At 47.2% G+C, this 25,365-nt stretch overlaps 1 protein-coding gene across 4 annotated transcripts in view; it reads left to right on the forward strand.

Annotated features, from left to right (window-relative positions):
- Positions 1-25,365, forward strand: part of MSMO1 (methylsterol monooxygenase 1) — a 116,566-nt gene that overhangs the window by 68,023 nt on the left and 23,178 nt on the right. For all 4 annotated transcript variants that reach the window (XM_085641787.1, XM_085641788.1, XM_085641785.1 and 1 more), the window contains exon 5: positions 11,497-11,651. In XM_085641787.1, the coding sequence (XP_085497913.1) occupies positions 11,497-11,651 (155 nt within the window). The remainder of the gene's footprint in view (positions 1-11,496; positions 11,652-25,365) is intronic.

Raw genomic sequence — 25,365 nt, forward strand, 5'->3', positions numbered from 1 at the left:
CCAATGGAATGGCGAATTCATTAATAGGAAACATCATGAGGCTGCTCCACTGTAATCTTTTATTGCAGCCCGAAGTAATGTCAACCACTTCCCTATGTTAACCTATTGGAAGAGCAGGTCTCATAGGTAGTGAAAACACACATAGGTATTCTTCACTACCTCAGTGCACATGCTCTGTTGTGCACACAGACCTATGTTGTCAGGTTGGACACATAGTCCCCAGCACCAGGGGTGCAAGTACGCCCGCCTGAGTCTGTACAGCAGACTGGACACAGGTTCAACTATTGTTTATCTCTGAGCTAATGCACAAACCTGCGATGGCAGGCGGCATACACATTCTCGGGCAGAATAGGTGTGGGTGTGCACATACAGCAGCCTACAATGGCAAGCTGCTCATGAGTTCACTCACGATAGATGCTAGTGCGTACCCACTGGTCTGCGATGGCAGACCAGGCCATTGGCTTACACAAGCCCTAGCACCTTAAGTGCAAGTGCGCACTCACCGCCAGCCAGACTCGGGTTGACCCCCTTACGGGTGCAATTGCACACCCTCGGCTGGCGACAGCAGGCTGGACATGTATTTGAAACAACATAATGGTCAGGGCATACCCAAGCTCATATTTAACACCTCTCATGTACAATTGCGCACTCCTGGTCTGTGTTGGCAGATCGACCCATGTTTTTAGAGCCTCTTCCTAGCCTGTGTAGGAAGGCCCACGCACTTCCCGACTGCCTTGACAGTAAGGACGTGCTCAGGGCTGTGGGCCATACGAGGGAATCAGCAACACCCGACGGGTATCCCATGGTAAGAGCCAAACTCCGAAGTAGGGAAAGCCCACATGGCTGATTCCTCCCTACCTGGAGAGGAAACATCCATATGTACCCTCCCTGAGCCCTTCAGCGCTTTCCTGGGGGGGTGTGCTCTCATGGGACAACCCTCTCAAGGTGATGCCAACCTAGTCAGTGGCGCAATGGCTCCTCAGAGGCCTGCAACGACTGGCCAGTCCAGTGTTGACAAGCTATCTGGTGGGTGGCACACTCAGTGCTATGTGCCACTAGTACAATGTGCTGTACCCGGCCGGGGTTTGTGGTGTACCTGTTAACAGGGCACACGGAAGTACAGCACCTAAACCCATCACATACGCACCTCCCTCCCAGTCCGGGTGAGGTGGGCACGCACACCTCCACTCTGCAGTCAGTGGGAAGGTGCCCATATTCCTAAAGTTGTGCGGAAAGAGTCGGCAAAGACTAGGAGGAAAAAGTAAACGTTTTCGGGTCAATTCCGCTAAGAAAGCCATGTGCAACAGAGATCCAGTGAGGTCAGTTCCGGTGCTGATGGGTGATGTAAAATGAAATCCTATTCTTCGGCTTCTTCTTTTAGGTGGCGGCTGTCATCTAGACATTTTGCTTTAGTATTTGTGGCTGTCACATTGCCACCGAATACGTTGTTTCTCATTTCGAAGTTGGCACCGATACTGACAAGATTTGCAGCACCAGCTTCAATGTTGTTTTTGGGCAATATGATGCAATCCTGTTTTGAGCCTTCCACAAGTCTTGCTATGGCCTCCCTTAAGGAATTTATTTTTCAAAAGATTGAGGATGAACCCTGAATAGACTTCTCTGCCAAGATTTCAGAACATACACGAGTTCAGCACTTATGGCTAGGTTCTTCCTGATTTCCCCTTGGCAGTTCTTCAAAAGAGGCCTTTTAGCCAAATGTACTGTATTTCACACAGTGGAGCGCTACATGAAAAATTGCGGTGCTGTGTTTCAATAAGGAAAGAAAATAGCTCAGCACCAGACTTATTAAGAGTTTCCTGCTGATGATGTGATTGGAAGTACTTACGCTAACTCTGGCTGCTTTCCACAAGGCAATGTCTTGCATTATGTTGTAAAGGTTAAACTTCCCTGTCTAGCTTAGGCTTTATTACTGGAGGTACCTCCTCCAGTACAAATTAGTGTAGACTTCATCATAAGGGTTAGTCATGTAAGATGTGTGCCATAGAGTAAAGCACACTTGTTACATGTAGGTATAGCTGCTGATATAGTTCTTGACTCCTTGCGTGTGCATGCTCTGTGTTGGTGTTAGGATGAGGACAAAGCTTTGGTACTGATTCATGAGATGAGAAATCTGCAGGTTGAGGTATCCATCAGTAGAATAAGTTGTTTACCTTCAGCAACCATAAATCTGATGGATACTCTACCTGCAGAGTCCTCACGACTTGTGTGCTCTCTCATTCTGAGGACTACTGTATGTTTAATAAGATTCCTTGTTAGTTTTCAACATTGAAATTGTATAAATATCAGCAATCTTTTCACCACCCCAAAGGGTGTGGGAAAAAGGCTGGGAACTGATGTCAGGGCACTTGGTTGGTGCCCTGTATGTCTCTGTGATTTGCATCTTAAGAGGTGCCAAAGTAAATTTTGGACTGTGGCACCACATGCCTGCACAACTTTTCGAGATCCACTCAGGCACCCGGGAAGAATCCTGTGTAAAATCTGCAGGTAGCTAGAGTATCCCCAGAAACATTGTTACCAAATTTAAGTAGGTGATTTTTTTGGCTTCCCTGAGCTTTTCTATCTTTTCATATAAACCCCCTCACAATGGAGGAGATTCTATCTTTGTGATGGCAGGCTTAGTTTAGTGTCTTATCACTCTCATAATGTAAGCTCCAATGATTATACTATAAGTACGTTTCTTTACACTACAAGAAGGCAGAGGCTGTTTTGCATTAAACACATTTTTCAAGAGATGCTTATTGATCAGAATTTTAGATGAATTTTAGAACAAGGCTTTTATAAAATGTTTCCAAGTGTGGCAACAAGTTAGGAATAATGATGAAACATTCAGAATTCCTTTCCCGCTTTTGCATGAAAGAGAAGGTAGACTATTGCAGTCAGGACAGACGTGTGTGCTTCTAGGCCAGACATCGGCTTACAAACATATCACTGGTATCAGATGAAGGAAGGAAGCTAAGGAGAAACCTCATCTTCCTGTCTGCACAAAGGCTTGGCCCCTGCCAGGACTTCATCAAATACTTACCAGGTTCTCTCTTAGACTGCTACTGTTCCCAGTCAACACCATTTGTCATCAAAGCCATGAAGTAATAGATGCCTGCTACATGGTACACCCTTCCCAGGTCTACCTTGCCTGTGGCCTCCAGAAGACCTTTTCAACATATCTAAACAGAAGCTCTTAAGACGTGCATTTCTTCCGTCTCCTATCAGAGCTCATTGCTGATGTTGTTCAAAGACCGACCTCATTCCAGTCTTAACATGTGCCTGTACTGTTTGTTTCCTGAAATTTACAATGTAAATCTTAGTTTTGGATTTAATATTTTTTTTATTGAGGGTAAGCCCAGCTAACATACATTTGCATATGCTATCGGTTTAGTCCAGGATACTACTCATAGAAAAATTTAAAAAATGCAAGTAGCAGAGATTTCCATTGATAATACTACTAATGCTACCTCTGTCCTAGTTTACTGATTCGGGAAGTGAAGGCAAGAGATTAGGAAGGGAGGGAAGGAGTTTGAAGAGAAATAGTATAAAATGGGGGGAATACAGGAAGAAAGGGGAGCACAATTCACCTTTGTACAGTATGAACATAACCGCCAGGAACATAGCTCAATCTAGGTCTTGTCACCGAACTAGCAATGGTTAGGGAGAAATCAAGCAATATTAAATTGCATGATCTCAATGTTCAAGCTATTGATTCAGAAGCCCCAAATCAAATTACCAGATGAAGTCCAATCAATAAAAGAGCATATGGCATTAGAGAAGTTCTACTCCTATTCAGTATGCCAGCCTTTCAGTTCTTTGCAGAGGGCCTGCATCTGCCTTCTCTTCTGCTGAGTTAAATATCTAAAATCTGGCCAAAGAAGCACTTGCCTGGCATCTTTTTGTAGAGTCCTACAACAAAACAGCCACCCACTGCATTGGTTCCTGAACATCTGGGTTCTGAAATACTGTTATTATCCCATTGCCAAAGTGCTTCCAAGCCTTACGGATGACCTCACCATCCCAGCTTGGGCCAAACCCAGATGCTCTCAGAGGGAAGAGGAAACTGCTTCAGTTACAGAGATGCCAGGGGGCACAGCAAGGAATCTCAAGGTGCAAACAGTGGCCAATCTCTGCTTGTTTACAAGGACCACAGCTTCTTCCACCGCGTTTCTAAAAATTCCTTGTTCTTTCACCTGACATCTGGACATCCTATTGTCAAGATACAGCACTTTCTGGCCCACTATATTCACAGCTGCCACAACACCAACAGACATGGTTACCATTTTCCCAAGTCGTTTTGCTTCCATGGCAGATACTGATATGTCCATCTTATCAAGTTTCCTAAAACCTGTGCCAGCGGCACCCATCATCTGTTTCTATCCCTTAGCAAGATCTCTAGCATAACCCTTTTTTGCTGTCTTCTCTTCAGCAATTTCTTTCTTTCTGGATTTAAAAAATAATCTATTCCCTTTTTTTTTTGCACCTTACCAGCCATCTTGAACCTGCAGTCAGCTCCACTGTCATTTAGTTATACCGCCCCCTCTCTCGGGCCAGAGGTTGCCCCTCTCTCAGAGCTCTCTTCCCTTCTGCCCCTGTTCCATCAAGCTCACCCATTACAGATACCTAGAAAAACTGATCCAGAGAAAAGATGCCTGTGCCAGTTCACCAAGGTTCACCACGGGCAGAGGAGAGCTCCATTCTTTTCCCCAGCCACCTAGTATAGCTCACGCTTCGGAGAAAGTGATTCCCTGCTCTCTCCTGTGGTGCAGAATGGGGTGTGGCGCCACTCCCCAGTGCGCACCTCCATTATTCCACCTGCCATCATGGTATCTCTGTGGGCTGGGGAGTGGGGGTATATTCATCACCGTCTCCGCCCCCACTCCAGCATTGCTCCTGTGCATCCTTTCTCTGAAACTGGCAGCCCAAAATTATTTCACTACGTTGTTGCAAGATTCTGAGCTGATAAGCCCAGTCAAGTGAAGGCAGCAATCTCGATTATATGTTTATGGTTCAAATCTGTTTTATTAAATTTACAGAGTAAAGTGGCAAACAACAAGCTGACAGGGCCTATCTTAAGCAGGGCAGTCAAGTGATGCCAATTGCATGAGTGACAGAGCAGTGAAAACAAACTTTCCCCAAAGTTCCCCATCCCCTCCTTCACAGTACACGTCTAGTTGATGGGTCAAAGAGAGGTACAGCTTCTCCGTGCCTCGTATGGTCTATATTCTATTTAGCCAGGTTGTGTGTATAGGCACTTGTTCCGAGTCCCAGTGTGAGAGAATCGCCTGTAATGCAGCACCGAGTGCAAGACCGATGTGCCTCTCTGTCTCGATCTTAAGGGAAAGGTTAGAACATTAGGAAGCCCTAATATGGTGTAGGCTGGGAAGCGTGGTAGCTGTGTGTCAAAGTATGAATCTGTATCCTTTAAGACCACATCACAATATGATGTCTGCTTCGGGCAGGCCCAAAGGAAGTGTAGGAGAGGTACCGGTGCCTCGTATGCCCTTTAGCAATCCTCGCTGTGGGCAGGGTGGCCTCTGTCTAGCCTGGCTGGCGTGAGATACCAGTACGTCTCAATCTTAGTGGCGGTTTCTATGCTTGTGATGTTACTAGACATATGGTGGGATCGGTAATATTTGTTTCCCCACAATTTGTGCATGAATGAGCATCCAAGCTCTTGTTCCCAGCTCATTTGTCCTGTGGATTTCTCCTGTGCGGGGGGCGAATCTGGTTGGTGTAAACTTCAGTGGTTATATTTTTGAAATAATTTTTAAGTAGGTGCCATTTCTCGAATACAGTGAGTATTTTTATTGCTCCCTCTTGGATCTCGGGATGGGTGACCCAATGTCGGATCTGAAGGTGATGAAAGCTTTCTGTCTCAGGATGCTATACTCTGTTTACACTTGCTCAAAGGGAATGGGACTTTCCGTAGTTAAAAGAAGTGCCCAATGGTCCTACAGCCAGCCTGTTTCCAAGCCCGGAAGACCGTGGGATGGAGACCCAGGTTAAAGTCTGGGTTACCACAGATGGGTGTAAGTAGCAAGGGTAAGGAAGTGAGGCCTTGTTGTGTAGCCACACTATGCAGACTTCAAGGGGAGCCCTGGTGATTGCCCTGCTTCTGTTGTAGCCAGGATATCTTCCACCGGTGCACCCCCTCCACTGCTCAAGCCATGATGCACCAGTGCGTCTCGGAATCTAGACAGCTCCACTCCACCAGGAAGCGGAGCTGCGCCTCCAGGTAGTGGTGTAAAAGGCTAGGGACCCCTAGGCCTCCCTCTCCTCCAGTGCTATAGATCAAATTGTGGTGCATACATTGGCATTTGCTTCCACAGACAAAGCGGTTTAGCTCCGCTTGCATGGATTTTGAGCTGTCCAGCAAATTAGCCACTGGAAGGGCCAGGAGCAAAAAAAGGACTCTGGGAAGAATTGTCATTTTTAAGGCAGCTATACATTCGAGCGATGAGAGGCAGTATTGCCTCCATTGGGCAAGGTCTTTCTTAAACTGATTGAGCAGGGCACTATAGTTAAGACAAACTGTGTCCTGATGCGTGGGGGCAATCTTGATCCCCAGATACAAGACCAAGGATGTTGTCCATGCCAGAGGGCAACAGGCTGCAAACTATTCCTACAGTCGGGGAGGTCACTGAGAGCTTAAGGGTCTAGGATTTCTGTAGGTTTATGCTAAAGCCTGCCGCCATGCTGAAACGGTCCAGTGCCTCCAGTGGGTCGTCGAGCGCTACCATAGCATCGTCTGCATATAAGCTTATGGTGTGCATGTCGCCTCTGAATTTCACTCCGGTGATCTGGGGGTTATCTCTGACTCTGTGTGCGATCGCCTCAATGTAGAGAGCAAATATTAGGGGTGATAGTGGGCATCCCTGGTGAGTCCCTCTGTGGATGGAAAAGGGGGTCAATAGTTGACCCGGATTGCCACAGTTGGGTTGCTGTAACAACTGAGAACCCCTCTGCGGAACAGAGTGCCTAGACCAAGGTGGGCCAGAGCAGCTTCTAAGTACGGCTAGTGAACTCTATCATACGTTTTCTCAGTGTCTACTCCTAAGAGCATCACCTTCTGGCAGGCGTGTGCACCCTTATCTGCTAGGTATAGAATTCTCTTGGTATTATCTCCACACTGTCGGTGGCGTATGAGCTGGATTCATCTGGATCCACCAGGCCCTGCATGAGGGATTGAGGCATATCTCAAGTATACCTGTGAATAGCTTGGCTATTTTTATAAGCGATATGGGCAGTAGGAGCCACAGCAGAGCAGATCCTTCCCTGCTTTTGGAATGGCCATGATTGAGGCCTTCAGCATAGTGCAGGGAAGTGTCCCAGTATCAGCGAAAATGTTAAAGAGTCAGGTCAGTATTGGCGCAAGGACAGTGTACAGAGCAGAGTAGAGGATGTGAATTGTTGATGCTATACCAGGGTCGTTTATGACCTCTGCACCATCGTTAGCCCTTGCTGCTGTGACCCGCTCAGCCTGGCAGTTAGCTCGGAGTTTATGTATGGCCCAATAATCTACCGCATTTGTTACCTCCACTGTAGAAAGTGTGTCAAAGGCAAAGCATGGCATATTCGGCCCTAATCGCGTCGAGGCTGCACAGCTGGATATGTGCTGCCTCAAGTTTCCACCAGCCCCTCGGTTCTCCTGTCTGTTCGTGGATGGCCTTGAGCTCCCTCACCTGTCCCTCAAGGCCCCTTCACTTGTCTTGTTGCAGCTTATTTTCTGCCTCAGAGGTGGTAATGATCTCCCCTCTCACCACTGACTTTAAAGTCTCCCAGAGTAAAGGTATTGTCGTGTCCGCAGTGTCATTAGTGGCAAGGAAGTCTGTGATAGTGTGCATGAGTTTTTGGACTGTGTCCTGTCTGTGGAGTAGGCTGTTCCAAAGCTGTCAGGGAGCATCCTGCCACTGAAGTGTGTTGATACGTATTGTGAGCTCAAGGGCAGCATGGTACGATAGAGTCTGAGGTGCGTTCGCGACCCCTGTGACCCATGACTGCGGTCCGATATCCCTAGTAAGTAGTCTGTTCTGGCATGGGTTTTGTGTGCCGCTGGCTAAAAGTTGTAAACGTGTGTCTGTGGATGGGCCATTCCACACAGGTGGCATAGTCCCACCTCCCGTAGCCAGTAGCTCCTCCACAAGAGAGGGTCCTTATCTGGCTATAGCGTAGGCCAGACTTGTCCCATTCACTATTTATTTCAAGGTTCAGGCCGCCTCCTATCAAAGCTGCCTTATCGGGAGAATCTAGTGTCTCCAATAGTGCCCGCTTAAAAAATGTCTCTTGTTTTTCGTTCGCGGCGGATATGGATGCCCATCTGTATGTGGTATGCAAGTAGTCTGCGCCTTAATTCGGCCACTTTCCCCCTATAGTCCGTCCGAGAGAGCATAGGTGAACAGAATGGTCACCCCCCACACTGGTTTTAGTGGGCCCGGAGGAGAGGTATTGACTGGAAATGACGTGATTGCAGTCTATGCTAATCTCATGTCTGTAGGTGCTTTTCCTGGAGAAGGCATATATCCCCTCTGCTGTACTCAAGGTAAGACAATGCAGTTTTGCATTTGGCAGGATTGTTGAGCCCTCGGACATTGAGGGAGATAATCTCCATATCAGTGTATCCGAATGTATGACTGTGTATGCAGGTGCCCACCTCTGGGCAGAGGTGATTTGTAGGAGGGGTAGTGTCCGTGTTCAGTGTCATAAGTCCCGCGGTCTATGTCTACACTGGGTGTGACGAGAGTGCTGGTTCGTGGAGTCAGTGTGGTCCTAGTGTAAACTAAAAACAAAAACATCACTAAACAACAGTCCAGTGAATACTGTGGGTCCATTAGGAGAACTTGCATATTTCTGCAAGATAGGGGTTTTGGCAGTCCCCATCGATGTAACCTGCAGCGTGAGGTCCGCCCCCGTCCTCCACTGCATGTTGTGAGAGTGGTGCTCTGCAGTAGCGCTGCTGATGTCACTGCCAGAGGCCCCTGAACCCCTTCTAATTGTTCTCCTGGTGCTCCACTTCACTCGCCAGGCTGTCGATTATCGCTTGTCTCTCTAGGCCCATAGTCTTGGGATCCGGGCAAAGGCCCATAGACGACACCCGCTCCTGATGCCAGTAGCATGGCCACACTCCTTCTTATGTGCAGCACTGAGGTAAGGCAGTCCCTCCAGTGTCCTCCAGGAGGTTTAAGAGCCAGCAATCCTCAGCCAGGGTTTCAGGTTGGTGCAAAGCATCCTCTCAGCTGAATATGAGATGGAACTGGTGGCCCCAGCTGTATGAGACGCCTTTGTCCCTCAGGTAATCTGTGACTGGCCGGACGTTTTGTGTTTCTACAGTGTCTGTGCCGTTTGGTCCTGGTACAGTGCTATCTTATGGCCCTGGGAATATACCGGATAGGTAGTTCTTGCTTTGTGCAGGATACTTTCTTTAAGCTGGAAGTTGTGGATGCATGCAAGGTATCTGGAGGGTGTCCCCTCCCCCCTTAGCTGTGGGGGACCCTACTCAGTGGACCCTGTCTAGCTGCATTGTGGCCTAGTCCTCAGAGTCCAGTACGTGCCGAAGGAGTGCCTGCACACAGTCCGTGAGATCCGCTTACTCAGCCCTGTGCGGCACTCCTCTGATACAAATGTTATTTCTGTGGGAGCGGTTCTCTAAGTCCTCTGGGTGGGTCAGTAGCGCAACTTGCTGTTCCTGCAGTCTGAGGACTTATTGTCCTAGGTGTTCTACATCTTCACTGTGGGCCGTTTTGTTGTCTTTGAGGGTAGAGACCCTGTCACCCATCTCTGCTAGATCATACTTGACATCTCGAAGCTCCTGCTTGAGTTCCTGTCTGACTGATTAGATGTCTTCACGTAGTTAGGTAAAAATGAGTGACCTAGTTAATGGCGCCTCTTCTCTTTTCCTCTCCGCTGAGGCCGGAGGTTGGTGCATTCGCTGAATGTCCCGTTGGACCTCTGGAAGGTCTGGTAATGATCTCATTCACTGAGCGATATTTCTTCCCTTCTGCAGCTGCCATGGTGTGCTGTTGATCTCAAGGCTCAGGACTTGGGCATCTGTTGGTGCTGTAGCTGGTCCAAGGGCCCAGTCACCTCCGAACCTCAAAACCGATGAGCCGTCTGCCTCTGTGGATGCGGCAGCACGAACGCCAGGTGCTAAAGGCGGGAGCCTTTGTACGCAGCAAAAATAATTCAAAAGGTTGAGGAGGCATACTCGGAGATCAATGGGGTCCATTGCGAACAGGCCGCAACTTGAGTGCGAAGGCCCTGGGCATTGCGTCGATCCCATGAGGTTGAACAGGGACCCCAATGCTTTATGTAGTAACTATCTCTAGCGTGGGGCCCAATCTCTCATGACTGGGAGCAAGTGCACCCCTTTACCCTATGGTTTCTGTTAGAGGTGGGGGCCGCGGCAACGGTCCCGGGCATGGTCCGTTAGATGCTCATTGTCTTCCCTTCGCTACTGCGATCCCTGTCCTCAGACAGGTCCACTGGCCCTCTTGTCACCACCGGCAACTTGTCTTGTGCGGCTCAATGGCCATGATTTTTGCCAGCTCACCGAGGTGAGGGACCTCCAGCCTGCCCATACAGCTCCAAATTAGTGCCCTGGGGATGCCCCTCTGATGTGCAGCAGCTCAGTGGTAGGGGACCGACTCCAGGCACCTGTACAGCTGTGGGCATCTCACACAGCCGCCATCTTGACTACGGCCTCTAGATTTTATTTTTAACACCCGCTTCGGTCTCTTACCTTCTGCAGTTTGCATACACCCATGCTACAGATATCATGGAGACCTCTTTTTTTCTCCATGAGATGAATTCATGCAGTAGCACTATTTCAGCACTGCAATGAATATTTATAACATCAGCAATAGGCGTGATCTTATGTTCCAAGAACACTTTTAAAGTCTACTCTTCGGTCTTCGAGAAAACTAAATTATATCAACCCAGCTATTTATGAGTAGCTTATTGGAACTCACCTAAATTACATATTTCCTCTGCCTGTTCCTTCCGATGTTTTATCATATCAAATATGTTTATTGTTCAAAGATAATTAGAATTCTGATCATTTTAAAAGCCAGTAAACGTAAAAAGAAAAAACATTATACTTAAAAATACGATAACATTCCTCACAGTTAAAGGACATCACTGTCTTTTATACTTTCTTTTTTTACAATTTGCCATCTAAAATTATTTTATCCAGCCAGGCTTCAGCAAACGCACCTGTTCAAACAGTGATACACTCCCTCTAAAATGTTTAGTTCGATCTTCCTGAATTGTATAAGTTTGTATCAATCCTGTGTTTTAAAAAAATGTGACCTATTTTGAAATAGAAGCCACACTCGATTAAGTTTGCATTTTATACGCCTCACCACTTTACGTTTACATTGTTTGTATTTTCAATTCTACTTCTTCATTGCTGCAACCCTAGAAGGTGGGCAGAAGCAAAAGTGAATGTTAGGATCTCAGTAACTTACTGTGTATTAATACATTAATTTCTTTTAGTCACCTTTTGGAATGCAAGCTGAGTACGCACATCCACTAGAAACCCTCATTCTCGGAGCTGGATTTTTCATTGGAATTATGACTTTCTGTAATCACGTGATTCTCCTTTGGGCCTGGGTAATATTTCGCCTGGCAGAAACCATAGATGTCCACAGGTAAGTCCCTTCTGATGTTCAAAGCAATTTTCTTCTTACATAACAAAAATGTGTGAAATATGTTATGTTAAAAAGACTTGCAAAGCGCATAGTGGCCCCAGCAAGGGAGTTTCCCAGCTCTATACCATAAATACTATGTTCGAGGCATATGAGCTGCAGATTACACACTGTGCACAGATCGCCATCTGGTGTTGGGCCCGGATGTTGCAGTTGTTTTTCTCTTGGAAAGTCTTTGGAAGTCACAAGGTATGTGACTCCTCCTTTGGATCGTATTGCGCATGGGCTTCGGTTCCATCCTCAGATTGTTTTTTTCCGCCATCGGGCTTGGATGTGATCTTCGCGCTCCGGTTCCGAACAGTTTCCAGTTCTTCTATCGACGCGCAATCCTTTTCCGTTTTCGCGGTATTGTTTTCGATCGCGATCTCCACTCTCGACGCGGCTCTCATCGATCCAAGTCTTCGATTCCGGTCGTCGACGAGGGCCTTCGGGCCTACCCAAGCTCCGGTCCTGGCTGATGGAAAGGACTCCATTCAAAAAGTGTCCTCGATGTGGGTCCAAATTTCCCCACACCAATCTCCATGAGGTATGCAACCTCTGCCTCTCCCCTGAACACGAGGCTCGAGACTGTCCGGCGTGCAAGTCCTTCCGGTCCAAGGAAACCATTCGAGACCGAAGGGCGAGAAGAACCATGGCACACTCTTCGACAGTGATCCCAGACGACCTCTTCGGAGAAGGCATTGACGCTCCAGAAGGAGAGCGCACCGAGGAGGGCCTCGTCAGCGCCTCCAAGGCCGATGATTCAGACGTTGAGGACATCACCCCGGCACAGAGGGTCGTGAGTACCAACATCCACCCCCACCCCACACCCTCGATGGCATCGAAAAAGGCTTCGGTCACGCCTTCGCCCTCGAGCCTAGGCACGACCAAGGACACTGCTTCCCACACTGCGCCTTCGGGCCCGGTAAAGAAGCCTATCAAGCCTTCCAGCGGCTCTGGCTCGAGCCAGCCTACCGTCGGTGCCGAGAAACACTCCTCCGCACCGACGCCGAAAAAGAAAATGGCCTCCTCCTCGGCACCGAGCTCCACACCGAAACACTCGGCGCTGAAAACGAACACCAGCTCCTCGGTACCGACACCGGAGCCGACCAAAAAACATAAAGCCATCGACACCCACACCTCGAAGCCGAAAGTCATCTTGGAGCCGAGTAAACAACCAGCCATTCCGAAGCCGCACAGTTCAAGACAACAAACTGATGCAGACTCCAAGACAAAAAGGCCTACGGCCCGATGCCTTCGGCGCCGACGGACCGGACACTCACTGAAGAATTATTCAGGCCTGATCCATTACAAAAAACACTGGTCAAGGACCCTAAAACTGGACATTTGATGCTCAGCATCAAAAAGAGACCGCTGGACAAGCCTGCCACAGCTCCACCTCCAAAGAGGAAAGACTTTGCTACCTCCCCTTTGAGAATACCTTCACCCCCTCCTCCACCTCCTCCTTCTCCTCCCCCACCTCATCATTCCCCCACACCCTCTCCGGATGATGATGATGATGATGATGTCTATGATGACACAGGGGATGAGCCCCATGACTAACCTACAGGGGACCCCACTCCTACAGGCTCCCCTGACCCATGAGACGACTATAATATTCCAGACATCCCTAATATCCCGCAGGATGATCTCTACCCTTTGAGACCATCCCCACCTGAAGACTCAATGGGGTTTAACCAACTACTCCAGAGGGCTTCACACTACCACGGTGTGGATCTCCATACTGACCCCGTGGAGGAGGACTTCCTCCTAAATACCTTCGACACAACACACAGGGCCACTTCCATCCTGCCCATGCTCAAAGGCGTTATCAAGCATGCCCTAGATGCAGCTGACACCGCCTCTAGGGCAATTAACACCAGCGTCCTCCTCTGTCGGCATGCCTGGCTACGGATCTCAGGTTTCAAACCAGAGGTGCAAGCTTCCATCCTGAACCACCCCTTTGACCAGGAACATCTGTTCGGCCCAAAGGTTGATGAGGCCCTAGAAAAAATGAAGAAAGATACAGATGCGGCGAAGTCTATGGGAGCCTTACAATCGCACCCTCCCTGGCGCTCCTTTCGCCGCTCTTCCTTTCGAAGCACCTCCAGAGGATACTCCTCTGACACCGCTTCTACTTCCTATAAAGCCCCTACCCAATCCACCTTTGCAAGGGGTTACCAAAGAGGCGGCTACAGGGGCAACAATAATAAAGGCAGAGGCAAGACAAACACCTCCCGCTCAGCCTCCACCCCTGCCCAATGAGTTCCTCCACTCCCCCCAGACCATCCCACTCCGGTCGGGGGCAGACTCCACAATTTCCTTCCTGTCTGGACTACCATCACCTCAGACAAATGGGTAACACAAATAGTTTGGTCAGGCTACTGCCTCGAACTAACATCTACCCCCCCCAAACATTCCACCCAAACAACGCCCAATGTCACAGGAACATTTAGCACTACTAAAACAAGAGGTAATCTCACCCCTACAAAAGAGTGCGATAGAACTAGTTCCTACCAACCAAAAAAATATGGGAGTTTACTCCCTATATTTTCTCATACCAAAACGGGACGAAACTCTAAAGCCCATCCTAGACCTCAGACCCCTAAATCACTATATACACTCAGACCATTTCCACATGGTCACACTCCAGCAGGTACTTCCACTGCTCTCCCAGAACGACTTTATGGCCACCTTGGACCTCAAGGACGCCTATTTCCACATTCCTGTTCACAACGCTCACAGGAAGTTTCTCAGATTTGTAGTGGACGGTCAACACTATCAATTCAAGGTGCTCCCCTTCGGAGTCACCACAGCACCACGGGTGTTTACCAAGTGCCTAGCAGTAGTGGCGGCACACCTGCAAAGAAAACACATTCATGTCTTCCCATACCTAGACGACTGGCTCATAAAAGCCAACTCATACAACCAGTGTGTAAAACACACTCACGCCACTATCCAACTACTTCACGACCTGGGCTTCACAGTAAATCACATGAAGTCCCATCTGCAACCATCCCACGTAAAGCAATACCTCGGTGCCACCATAGACACCGCAAAAACGCTAGCCTACCCCAGTCCTGCCAGGATAGCAAGCATTCAGGCTCTCCGTGCCAAATTTCAGCCAGAACACTCTCTTCCAGCTCGAGTGTTCATACAGCTTATAGGAATGATGGCCTCTTGCATATTCATAGTACCTCACGCAAGACTCCAGATGCGTCCTCTCCAAGAGTGCTTAGCGCGCCAATGGAACCAGGCCCAGGGTCAATTGACAGATCTGGTGTTGGTAGACGGTCGTGCCTATTGCTCTCTGCAGTGGTGGACCACCAAAAACCTTTCCAAAGGGCGACCGTTCCTGGACCCGGTTCCTCAGATAGTACTAACAGCGGACGCATCGCTCTCAGGCTGGGGAGCTCACCTACTACATCACACCATGCAGGGCAGGTGGACACCTAAACAAAAGTTACTCCACATCAACCATCTGGAGTTACTAGCCATATTTTTTGCCCTAAAGCCTTTTCAAACGCATGTCTCAGGCAAGGCCGTCTTAGTCCGCACCGACAACATGACAGCCATGTACTATATACAAAAACAAGGCGGCACTCACTCTCTGCAGCTCTCTCAGCTAGCACAGAGCATATGGAGATGGGCCATACCCCCAAAAATCTTCCTCCTAGCCCAACATGTCCCAGGAGTCCAGAACACTATAGCAGATCTGCTGAGCAGACAAACACAACAAATCCAAGAGTGGGAACTCCATCCACAAGTTCTTCACCCGTACTTTCAAATGTGGGGGCATCCACAGATAGGCCTCTTCGCCACCCACGAAAACGCCAAATACCCAAGCTTCGCCACCAGAAATCCACACCCATTGTCCAAAGGCAATGCGATATGGATGAACTGGTCAGGCAGATTTGCGTACGCTTTTCCACCTCTCCCACTCATTCCCTTAGTGGTGCACAAACTACAACAACACTCCCTCACTCTCATCCTAGTAGCTCCAACTTGGGCCAGACAACCGTGGTACACCACACTGCTGGAACTATCTGTAGTACCGCACCAAAAGTTACACCACTCGCCACGCCTCTTAACCCAGAACCATGGAGAGATCAGGCTCCTGGACCCAGCTCAGCTCAACCTTGCGATCTGGCTCCTGAAATCCTAGAATTCGGTTATCTGAGTCTTCCTCCTGACTGTATGAACGTCATTAGAGAGGCTAGGCGACCTACCACTAGAGCTTGCTACGCAGCCAAGTGGAAACATGTTGTGGTCTATTGTCACAACAATAACTTCAATCCCCTAGATGTGTCCATTCAACACATCATAGGCTATTTTCTACACCTACAAAGATGCAATCTAGCCTACACGCCTATTAGACTGCACCTTGCAGCCATAGCAGCTTATCTACAAAACAGGCAACATCTATCACTTTTTAGAGTACCTGCCATAAAAGCCTTCATGGAAGGCCTCAAACAAATAATCCCCCCCAGAGTGCCAGCCTCACCTGTGTGGAACCTAAACATCGTTCTCACTAGACTAATGGGGCCTCCCTTTGAACCTCTACACAAATGTGAACTTCAATTCCTAACATGGAAAACTGCCTTTCTTGTAGCCATCACTTCCCTCAGAAGGGTCAGTTAGATACAAGCACTCACCATTCAAGAACCTTTTCTGAAAATGCACCATAACAAGGTTGTTCTCCGTACTAATCCAAAATTCCTCCCTAAAGTCATTTCTCCCTTTCACCTAAACCAATCTGTGGAACTACCCGTATTCTTCTCGCAACCACAAACCGTTGCAGAAAGAGCTCTTCACACATTAGATGTCAAACGAGCCTTACTCTACTACATCGAGAGAACACAACCCTTTCGTAAGACCAAACAACTGTTTGTTTCCTTCTCACCACCACATAAAGGCAACCCCATCTACAAATCTGGGATAGCTAGGTGGATTGTCAAATGCATTCAGATTTGCTACCACAAAGCAAAACGAACGCTATCTGTTCCCCCTAAAGCCCACTCAACACGTAAGATAGGGGCTTCCATGGCATTCTTAGGGAACATCCCCTTAGATGATATCTGCAAAGCAGCTACATGGTCAACACCGCACACTTTCACTAAACACTATTGTGTAGATGTGCAAACTAAGCAACAAGCTAGTGTGGGCCAGGCTGTACTCAAAACATTGTTTCAAACCACTGCAACAGATACTGGTGGTCGCCGCTAGGAATGGGTACTACTATACAATCTATGCACAGTGTGTAATCTGCAGCTCATATGCCTCGAACGGCAAATGCTACTTACCAGTATGCATCTGTTCTTGGCATGTAGAGCTGCAGATCTACACACGCCCACCCGCCTCCCCGGCTACCTTTATCTGTTCCAGTTTATCTTATTTAGATACAACAGACATGGGCATCTTCACTGTTTATTACTACGCTCCATCATTTCCCTGCTGGCGAAAAACAATCTGAGGATGGAGCCGAAGCCCATGCGCAATACGATCCAAAGGAGGAGTCACATAATGCCTGGAGGAAGTGAGGAGCTGGATGTCGTCATCATCCCTGAAATTGAACGGAGAAAAAACTGAGCTGATGCTCCTAGGACCCTCAGAGCCGGCACTTCCCCCTTCCCTATGGCCCCCATGCCTAGGACCGCCTCCAACCCCAAAAAACACCATCAAAAGTCTTGGGGTATGGCTGGACAGCTCACTGTCTTTCAATGTCCAAGCCACAAAACTGTCAGCCACATGTTTTGGCATTCTGAGAGTGCTAAATAAAATCTTCCCCCTCCTCCCCCTGGAAGCCAAACAGGCTGTCATTCAAGGGCTCATTCACTCCCGTCTTGATTTTAACAACGCACTTTATCTGGGTGCACCAGAATACACCTTTCGGAGGCTGCAAACTGTACCGAACAGCGCAGCTCGCCTTCTACTTAAAATCCCGCACAGACACTCAGTGAGGACCGGACTGACTAGCCTCCATTGGTTACCGGTCCGGCAGAGAGTTCTGTTCAAGGCGCTATGTATAGCCCATCAAGCCTTCTGGGACATGGGACCTTTCATTACCCGTGATCTGATCACTCATTACATCCCAAATCGCAGTCTTCGTTCCAGTCAGACTCTCTTAGCAGTAGTCCCAAGAATAAAAAGATCTAGAACCGGCGGAAGGACGTTCATGTACAACGCAGCTAAGGCCTGGAATGCTCTACCACTTCATCTTAGAGCCACCCAGAACCTTACTATGTTTCGCAAGCAACTGAAGACCCACCTTTTCACATCTGCCTGCTAAACCGTTGTCTTTTCTTTTTTTTTCTCCCCTTCCCTGCTCTCTGTAGGTCACGGTTATCCTAGCGCTTGGACGCCTTCGGGCAACAACTGCGCTCTATAAATCTCCAAGTTTACAAGTTTACAAGTTTACATACCTCGTGACTTCCAAAGACTTTCCAAGAGAAAAACAACTGCAACATCCGGGCCCAACACCAGATGGCGATCTATGCACAGTGTGTAGATCTGCAGCTCTACATGCCAAGAACAGATGCATACTGATAAGTAGCATTTGCCATACCACACGCAGTACAACCACAAGAGAGATGTCACGTGAGAGGTGGCACAGTCCCTAAATAACCAGGTTTTCCTTAGATAAAAGAGCATTTTATTCTATAGAACTGGGGCCTTTGCTCTGAAAGGTGTTCCCTCCTAATGTCTTTCTTTTGATCCGTGGAACAAAGGCTAGATTAACATCAGCCGAACGGAGCAACCAAGTTGGAGAGTGTTGTAAAAATAGGCCAGACAGAATGGGAGCCCCTTATGCTTACATGATCATATGCATTGTGCACATGGCTTTAAAGTGTACACTTTTCTCCAGGGACAGTGAATGAATTTTATGGAGGAGCCCAGAGGCTGGACAGAATTTGGCAAGAGAGAAAAAGCAGTCTGGGTGCAGCATTTTAGACAATCTGAAGCCTTTTAGAACAGATTTATTGACACAGAACTTGGCAGTAATCCAGGCAAGACAAAATTAGTGATTGAATTATCATCTTCTAGATTTGAGGGAAAAAAAATTTTTCTGATCACTTATTTATGCCTACTGCCCTTCCTGGGTTATAGGCCTTCAACAAGGACTCTCCAGCCATATCTGTCCTGGGCTTTACTTTCAGTCTGACTTAAGGGGACTACTAGAAGGACTTTTAGGGTATTCCACTTTATTAATAGTTATGTGGACTACTGGGGGGATTTTGATTGTGCCTTTTTTTCCAAGCAGCCCTCTCCAGATGATCCATTATCCTTCCTAAACATAGTTAATACTAGAGTTAAAAAGGCAGCATCTCCTTTTGAAGGTCTAACAGTCTCCAACCAATGTGTCAAAGCATCAGTAGAAGTGACGATTCTGTCAGTCAGGCGAAGTTTTGCCTGGCATAGCCTTCCATATAAACTCTAGTCAAGGGTACCTGGTATCAAACTTGTGGTTAGCATACCTACCTTCCACTGGCACCTTTTTGGTCCTTAGATAGATTAGGCAACCACAATGCATTCTCTAGATTTGGAATTAAGAAAAACAGTCATATCTAGGAGGTTTTAGAGGCACAAGAAAACCCTACCTGTGTGTTAAATGCGCTAAGCTTCAAAAGTCCAACAACATTTGCCATTAGTGTTTGTTCTAAACATTGAAAGCATTTTAGTAAAAGAGACACAACCACAGTTCCCCCGTCAGGAAACACACACAATAAATGCAGTTCAGGTATTGGCACCCCCAGCCCTTACAGCACCTGTTGGAGGAAATGTGCAATTAGAGGCTATTGCAATAAGTTTATTCCAAGGACTACGTGGTTAACAAAAATAGATTGGAATGGAAAGGATTTGAGGTGCTCAACAGATTAATTGTAAAGGAAACATTTAAGGTTACCAGAAACGTTACAACATAACTTTAGCCCTCCAGGATGCCCACTTTCACTTTGGCTGTCACTTTGAAAACTAACCGAATGCTCCATCCGGGCCATGGGCATTCTCTGCTTTGAAGATACTCTGGGATCTGCATCATAGCTTGAGTTTCAAACTTAATTGGGAGGTCAGCTCTGATCCCCCCCAACAACAGTTTCTGGGAATAATTTTTGCCTACTTGCCAGGAGAAGGTATTGCCATCAGTAGAGTGGTGTCAAATGTGTCAGAAGATCCAAACATGATAGTGGATCCAATACCGGCAGTCGAGTGTCTGAATTTCTCTGTTATTTTTTTATGTTCGAGGCATATGAGCTGTAGATCATATGCATTCGCATAGATCGCCATCTGGTGTTGGGCTCGGATGTTTGCACTTTGTTTTTTTTTCCGAAGAAGTCTTCCTAGTCACGAGGTAGGTGACTCCTCCTTACGATGATAGTGAGCATGGGCATCGACTCCATCCCCAGATTGTATTTTCCGCCATCGGGTTGGGATATGTATTGCGCCACTCCGGTTCGGGATCGTCTTCGAACCTTTTCGACGCGCAATCCTTACCACTTGACGGTATTGTTTTCGATCGCGGTTTCCATTTTGACGTGCATTGTAAATTCCAACTACTTTGATCGACGCTTCGACGTGGGCCGTGAGGCCCTCCCGCGCCGACGATGCCAGCAGTCCATGGAACGGACTCCATTTAAGAAATGCCAAGGGTGTGGTGCTAAGTTCCCACACACAGACCTGCCGGAGGTCTGTAACCTCCACCTCTTTCCGGGGCACGAAGAAACCGACTGCGAGGCCTGTCGATCATTCCGATCAAAGAAAATGATTTGTGACCGTCGAGCTCGACGTCATGAAAAGAGATGCAGCACTAGTCCGGTGCCAGACATCTTAGGAGAAGAGTCGGAATTCCAACCGCCGCCAAAGAAGTACACATTTCCGTGTCTGAAGCCGACGACTCCGACATGGAAGAGGACTCGAACGTCACTCCGGCTCAATGAACTGTGAGTAACGAGCCCCAACTGCCCACAAAAACACCAAAGACTCCAGTTACACCTTCTGGCTCAGGTCAACACCATGATACCATTTCAGACGCCCCGCCTTCGAGCCCGGCTATGAAACATAAAGACAAGTCTTCCAGCTTGGGATCGAGCCGACCCCGTGCAGGTGCCAAACCCACATCTTCGGCACCGAAACAGAAGGCTAAGCCTGACGCTTCGCTTCTTCAGCACCGAAAGATACCCATAAACCGAAGGCTTCGGAGCCGATACCGGCTAAACCGAAACTATCGGAAACAAAACCAGTTAAAGAAAAAACTTCGGAACCAAAACCAACTAAAGAAAGGCCTTCAGATCCGAAACAGGGAAAAGTCAAGCCTTCGGAGCCAAAACATCCCGCACCGAAGAGCACCGGCCCTAAAAAGTACAGAAGCCCTCTTAAACCTTCCGAATATAAATGGATTCCATCCAAAGAACTTCCTAGACTAGAATCTTTGGATCCGAAACAAAAACAGTTGCATATTGACCTGAAACTGGAAAACTTTGAGCAACACTTCCTAAAAAACGGAAGCTGGATCTCCCTGAAGACTACCATATACCTCTTAAGAAAAAAGATATGGGTACTAACCCCTCTCCCCCTTACATACCTCCCTCTCCTCCACCTTTAAACCCAAATCTACTAATTTCACCAGCAAACTCACCACCCCCACATTTCTCACCTGTGCCACATGATGATAATGTTAGGGATGGGGACGGGGATGGGGATTATAATGAAGACAACATTCCACAGGACTCAGACCCCTGGGATGATTATGATAAGGACCCTGATCATACTAATGACCCCGATCTATATCCCTCCAGACCATCACCACCCGACTACAATATTGGTTTCGCACGGCTTATTAATAGAGCTGCTCAATACCATGGGGTGGAATTACATACTGATCCCTTGGACGAGGATTTCTTAGTGGAAACTTTCGCTCCCTCCCAAAAAACCACAAACACTTTGCCCATGCTCAAAGGTATGATAAAACACACCAGCAAGGTATTCAAAGACCCTGTTAGAGCTAGAATAATTACACCAAGGGTAGACACAAAATATAAAGCCACTCCTACAGACCCAATTTACATCAGGGGTCAGGTACCTTTAGATTCTACTGTCGTTTCAAATGTACGCAAAAGGGCAAATTCTCAAACAACAGGTGACGCCCCTCCTCCTGACAAGGAGTCAAAACTTATAGATGCATCAGGCAAGAGAATCACACCTCAAGCTGCCATTCATTTGCGTGTTGCCAATGCACAAGCTCTCCTGGCGCGTAATGATAGAGCACACTATGACGAGCTAGAAAAACTGATGCAACACTTACCAGACCAATACAAGGCTAAAGCTCATGACCTCATTCAAGAGAGTAAGCTCATTACAAACTCTTCCATCAAATGTGCCCTCGATGCAGCTGATACAGCCTTGCGTGCCATTAACACCAGCATTTTGCTACGCCGACACGCTTGGCTTCGAATCTTAGGATTCAAACAAGAAGTACAATCAGCACTACTTAATCAGCCATTTGACCAGGAACATCTTTTTGGCCCCACAGTCTATTCTTCATTGGAAAAAATGAAAAAAGACACAGAGCTGCCAAATCCATGGGGCATTACAACTACCCTCTAATAGGGGCTCCATTCGTCGCTCGTTTTATAGGGGTGGCTCAAAGACAACTGCATCAGAAAACACCTCCTCGTCTTATAAAAGCACCAGTCAATCCTCCTCATCCAAAGGATATTTTCGGGGAGGATACAGAGGGAATAACAATAGAGGAAGAGGCAGAGGTAACTCCACCTGCACTTCCCCTACCACCAAACAGTGACTTCCCTCCACTACCCCCGTTCATTCCACTCCTGTCGGGGGACGTCTCTCACAGTTCCTACCTGTCTGGAATGCCATCACAACAGACAAGTGGGTAAGACAAATTATCTAATTCGGTTATTGCCTCGAACTTACCTCCACTCCACCAAACATTCCTCCCAAACATCGTGCAATGTCCTCAGAACATCTCACCCTCCTAAAACAAGAAGTTCTCTCCCTGTTACGAAAACATGCAATAGAACCAGTCCCCTTAGCTCATCAGGGCACAGGGGTTTACTCACTCTATTTTATAATCCCAAAAAAGGACAGCTCTCTCAGACCAATACTGGACCTCAGACAGCTAAACCTCTACCTTCAATCAAATCATTTCCACATGGTCACCCTCCAACAGGTGCTCCCATTGATTCAGCAAGGTGACTTTCTTTCCACGTTGGATCTAAAGGACGCCTACTTCCACATTCCCATTCTCCCCGCTCACAGGAAATATCTTAGGTTTGTGATGGATGGTCAACACTATCAGTTCAAAGTCCTCCCGTTCGGGGTAATCAAAGCACTCAGAGTTTTCACCAAGTGTCTAGCAGTAGTTGCAGCTCACTTAAGAAAACAACTCATTCATGTGTTTCCTTATCTGGACGATTGGCTCATAAAAGCCGAATCACAACAAAGCTGTGTTCAACGCACCCACAAAATAATTCAGTTGTTTCACCGCTTGGGATTCACAGTAAACCTCACCAAATCCCACCTCCAACCATCCAACACACAAGTATATCTAGGAGCTACAATAGACACTAGCAAAGCTTTAGCATACTCCAACCCAGTCAGGATACGCAACATACATGCTCTAATATCACAATTTCAACCTCAACACTCATTACCAGCTCGAGTGTTCATGCAATTATTTGGAATGATGGCCTCTTGCATTTTAATAGTCTCTTATGCAAGACTCCAAATGCGTCCTCTACAGGAATGCTTGACATGTCTGTGGAACCAGGCTCAAGACCAGTTGACAGATCTGGTGTTGGTAGACAGCCGCACCCATCGCTCTCTTCCGAAGTGGAACACACAAAACCTTGCCAAAGGGCAGCCGATAGTGCTAAGAGCAGACGCATCGCTCACCGGATGGGGAGCCCATCTACAAAATCATACTATTCAGGGCCTGTGGACTCCACAACAAAAACAGTTCCACATAAACCACCTGGAACTTCTGGCAATATTTCTAGCATTAAAAGCCTTTCAAGTCCATCTACTACACAAAGCTGTCCTAGTCCGTACAGACAACATGACAGCAATGTACTATATACAAAAGCAAGGAAGTACACACTCCTTACTAGCTCAAAGCATATGGAAATGAGCCATTCCGCAAAAGATATATCTTTCCGGAACACCTTCCAGGAATACACAATCAGATTGCAGATTTGCTCAGTCGTCAGCGACAACAGATCCACAAATGGGAGTTACATCCTCAAGTTCTCCTTCCATTCTTTCAAATGTGGGGCTACCCAGAAATAGATCTGTTCGACACACACCAGATTGCAAAATGCCCAAACTTCGCGTCCAGGCATCCACACCCATTGTCCAAAGGCAATGCGCTATGGATGAACTGGTCCGAAACATTTGCTTACGCTTTTCCGCCTCTTCCGCTAATTCCATTAGTGGTTCGGAAGCTCCAACAGCATTCACTCAAAATGATCCTGATTGCTCCCACATGGGCCCGACAACCATGGTTCACAACCCTGTTAGAGCTATCTGTAGTTCCTCATCAAAAACTGCACGTCTCACCCAAGCTTCTCACTCAGAACCATGGAGAGATAAAACATCCAGATCCCAATCAACTCAACCTTGCGATCTGGTACCTGAAATCTTAGAGTTTGGCTACCTTAATCTCCCGCCAGACTGTATGAATGTCATTAAAGAGGCTAGACGTCCTACAACAAGAGCATGCTACGCAGCAAAGTGGAAACAATTTCTAATTTACTGTACAAACAATCAAATCAATCCACTAGATGCTTCTATTCAAAACATCATTTGCTATCTCTTAAACCTACAGCGCTGTAACTTAGCATACATATCTATACTATTGCATCTTGCTGCAATAGCCGCTTATCTACAAAACAGATAACACTTGTCTTTGTTTAGAGTGGCCACTATCAAAGCATTTATGGAAGGACTCAAGAGAATCATTCCCCCTAGAGTTCCACCCTTTCCAGTTTGGAACCTTAATATTGTCCTTACAAGACTCCTGCGTCCACCGTTTGAACCTATGCACAAATGTGAACTACAGTTCCTCACTTGGAAGGTAGCCTTCCTTATAGCCATCACATCTCTTAGAAGAGTTGGTGAGCTCCAGGCACTAACCATACAAGAACCATTTTTGCAAATTCATCACAACAAAGTGGTTCTTAGGACTAATCCAAAATGTTTACCTAAAGTTGTTTCTGCCTTTCACCTCCATCAGTCTGTTGAACTACCAGTGTTTTTTCCTCAACCACACTCAGTGGCAGAAAGTGCTCTTCACACCCTAGATGTTAAAAGAGCAATACTTTATTACATTGAACAAACAAGATCTTTTAGAAAAACCAAACAACTCTTTGTTGCTTTTTCACCACCGCATAAGGGCAATCCCATTTCAAAAATTAGTATTGCACGATGAATAGTTTAATGCTTTCAACTATGCTACATCAAAGCTAAACGCACATTAACTGCTCCCCCTAGAACGCATTCCACACGCAAGCTAGGGGCTTCTATGGCATTCTTAGGGAATATACTTTTAGATGACATCTGCAAAACTGCAACTTGGTCTACACCTCACACATTCACAAAACACTACTGTGTAGATGTGCATGCAAAACAACAAGCTAGTGTGGGCCATTCTGTCTTAACACTT

This window comes from Triturus cristatus, chromosome 2_2, assembly GCF_964204655.1.
Source record: "Triturus cristatus chromosome 2_2, aTriCri1.1, whole genome shotgun sequence".
In the NCBI taxonomy this organism is placed as follows: Eukaryota; Metazoa; Chordata; class Amphibia; order Caudata; family Salamandridae; genus Triturus; species Triturus cristatus.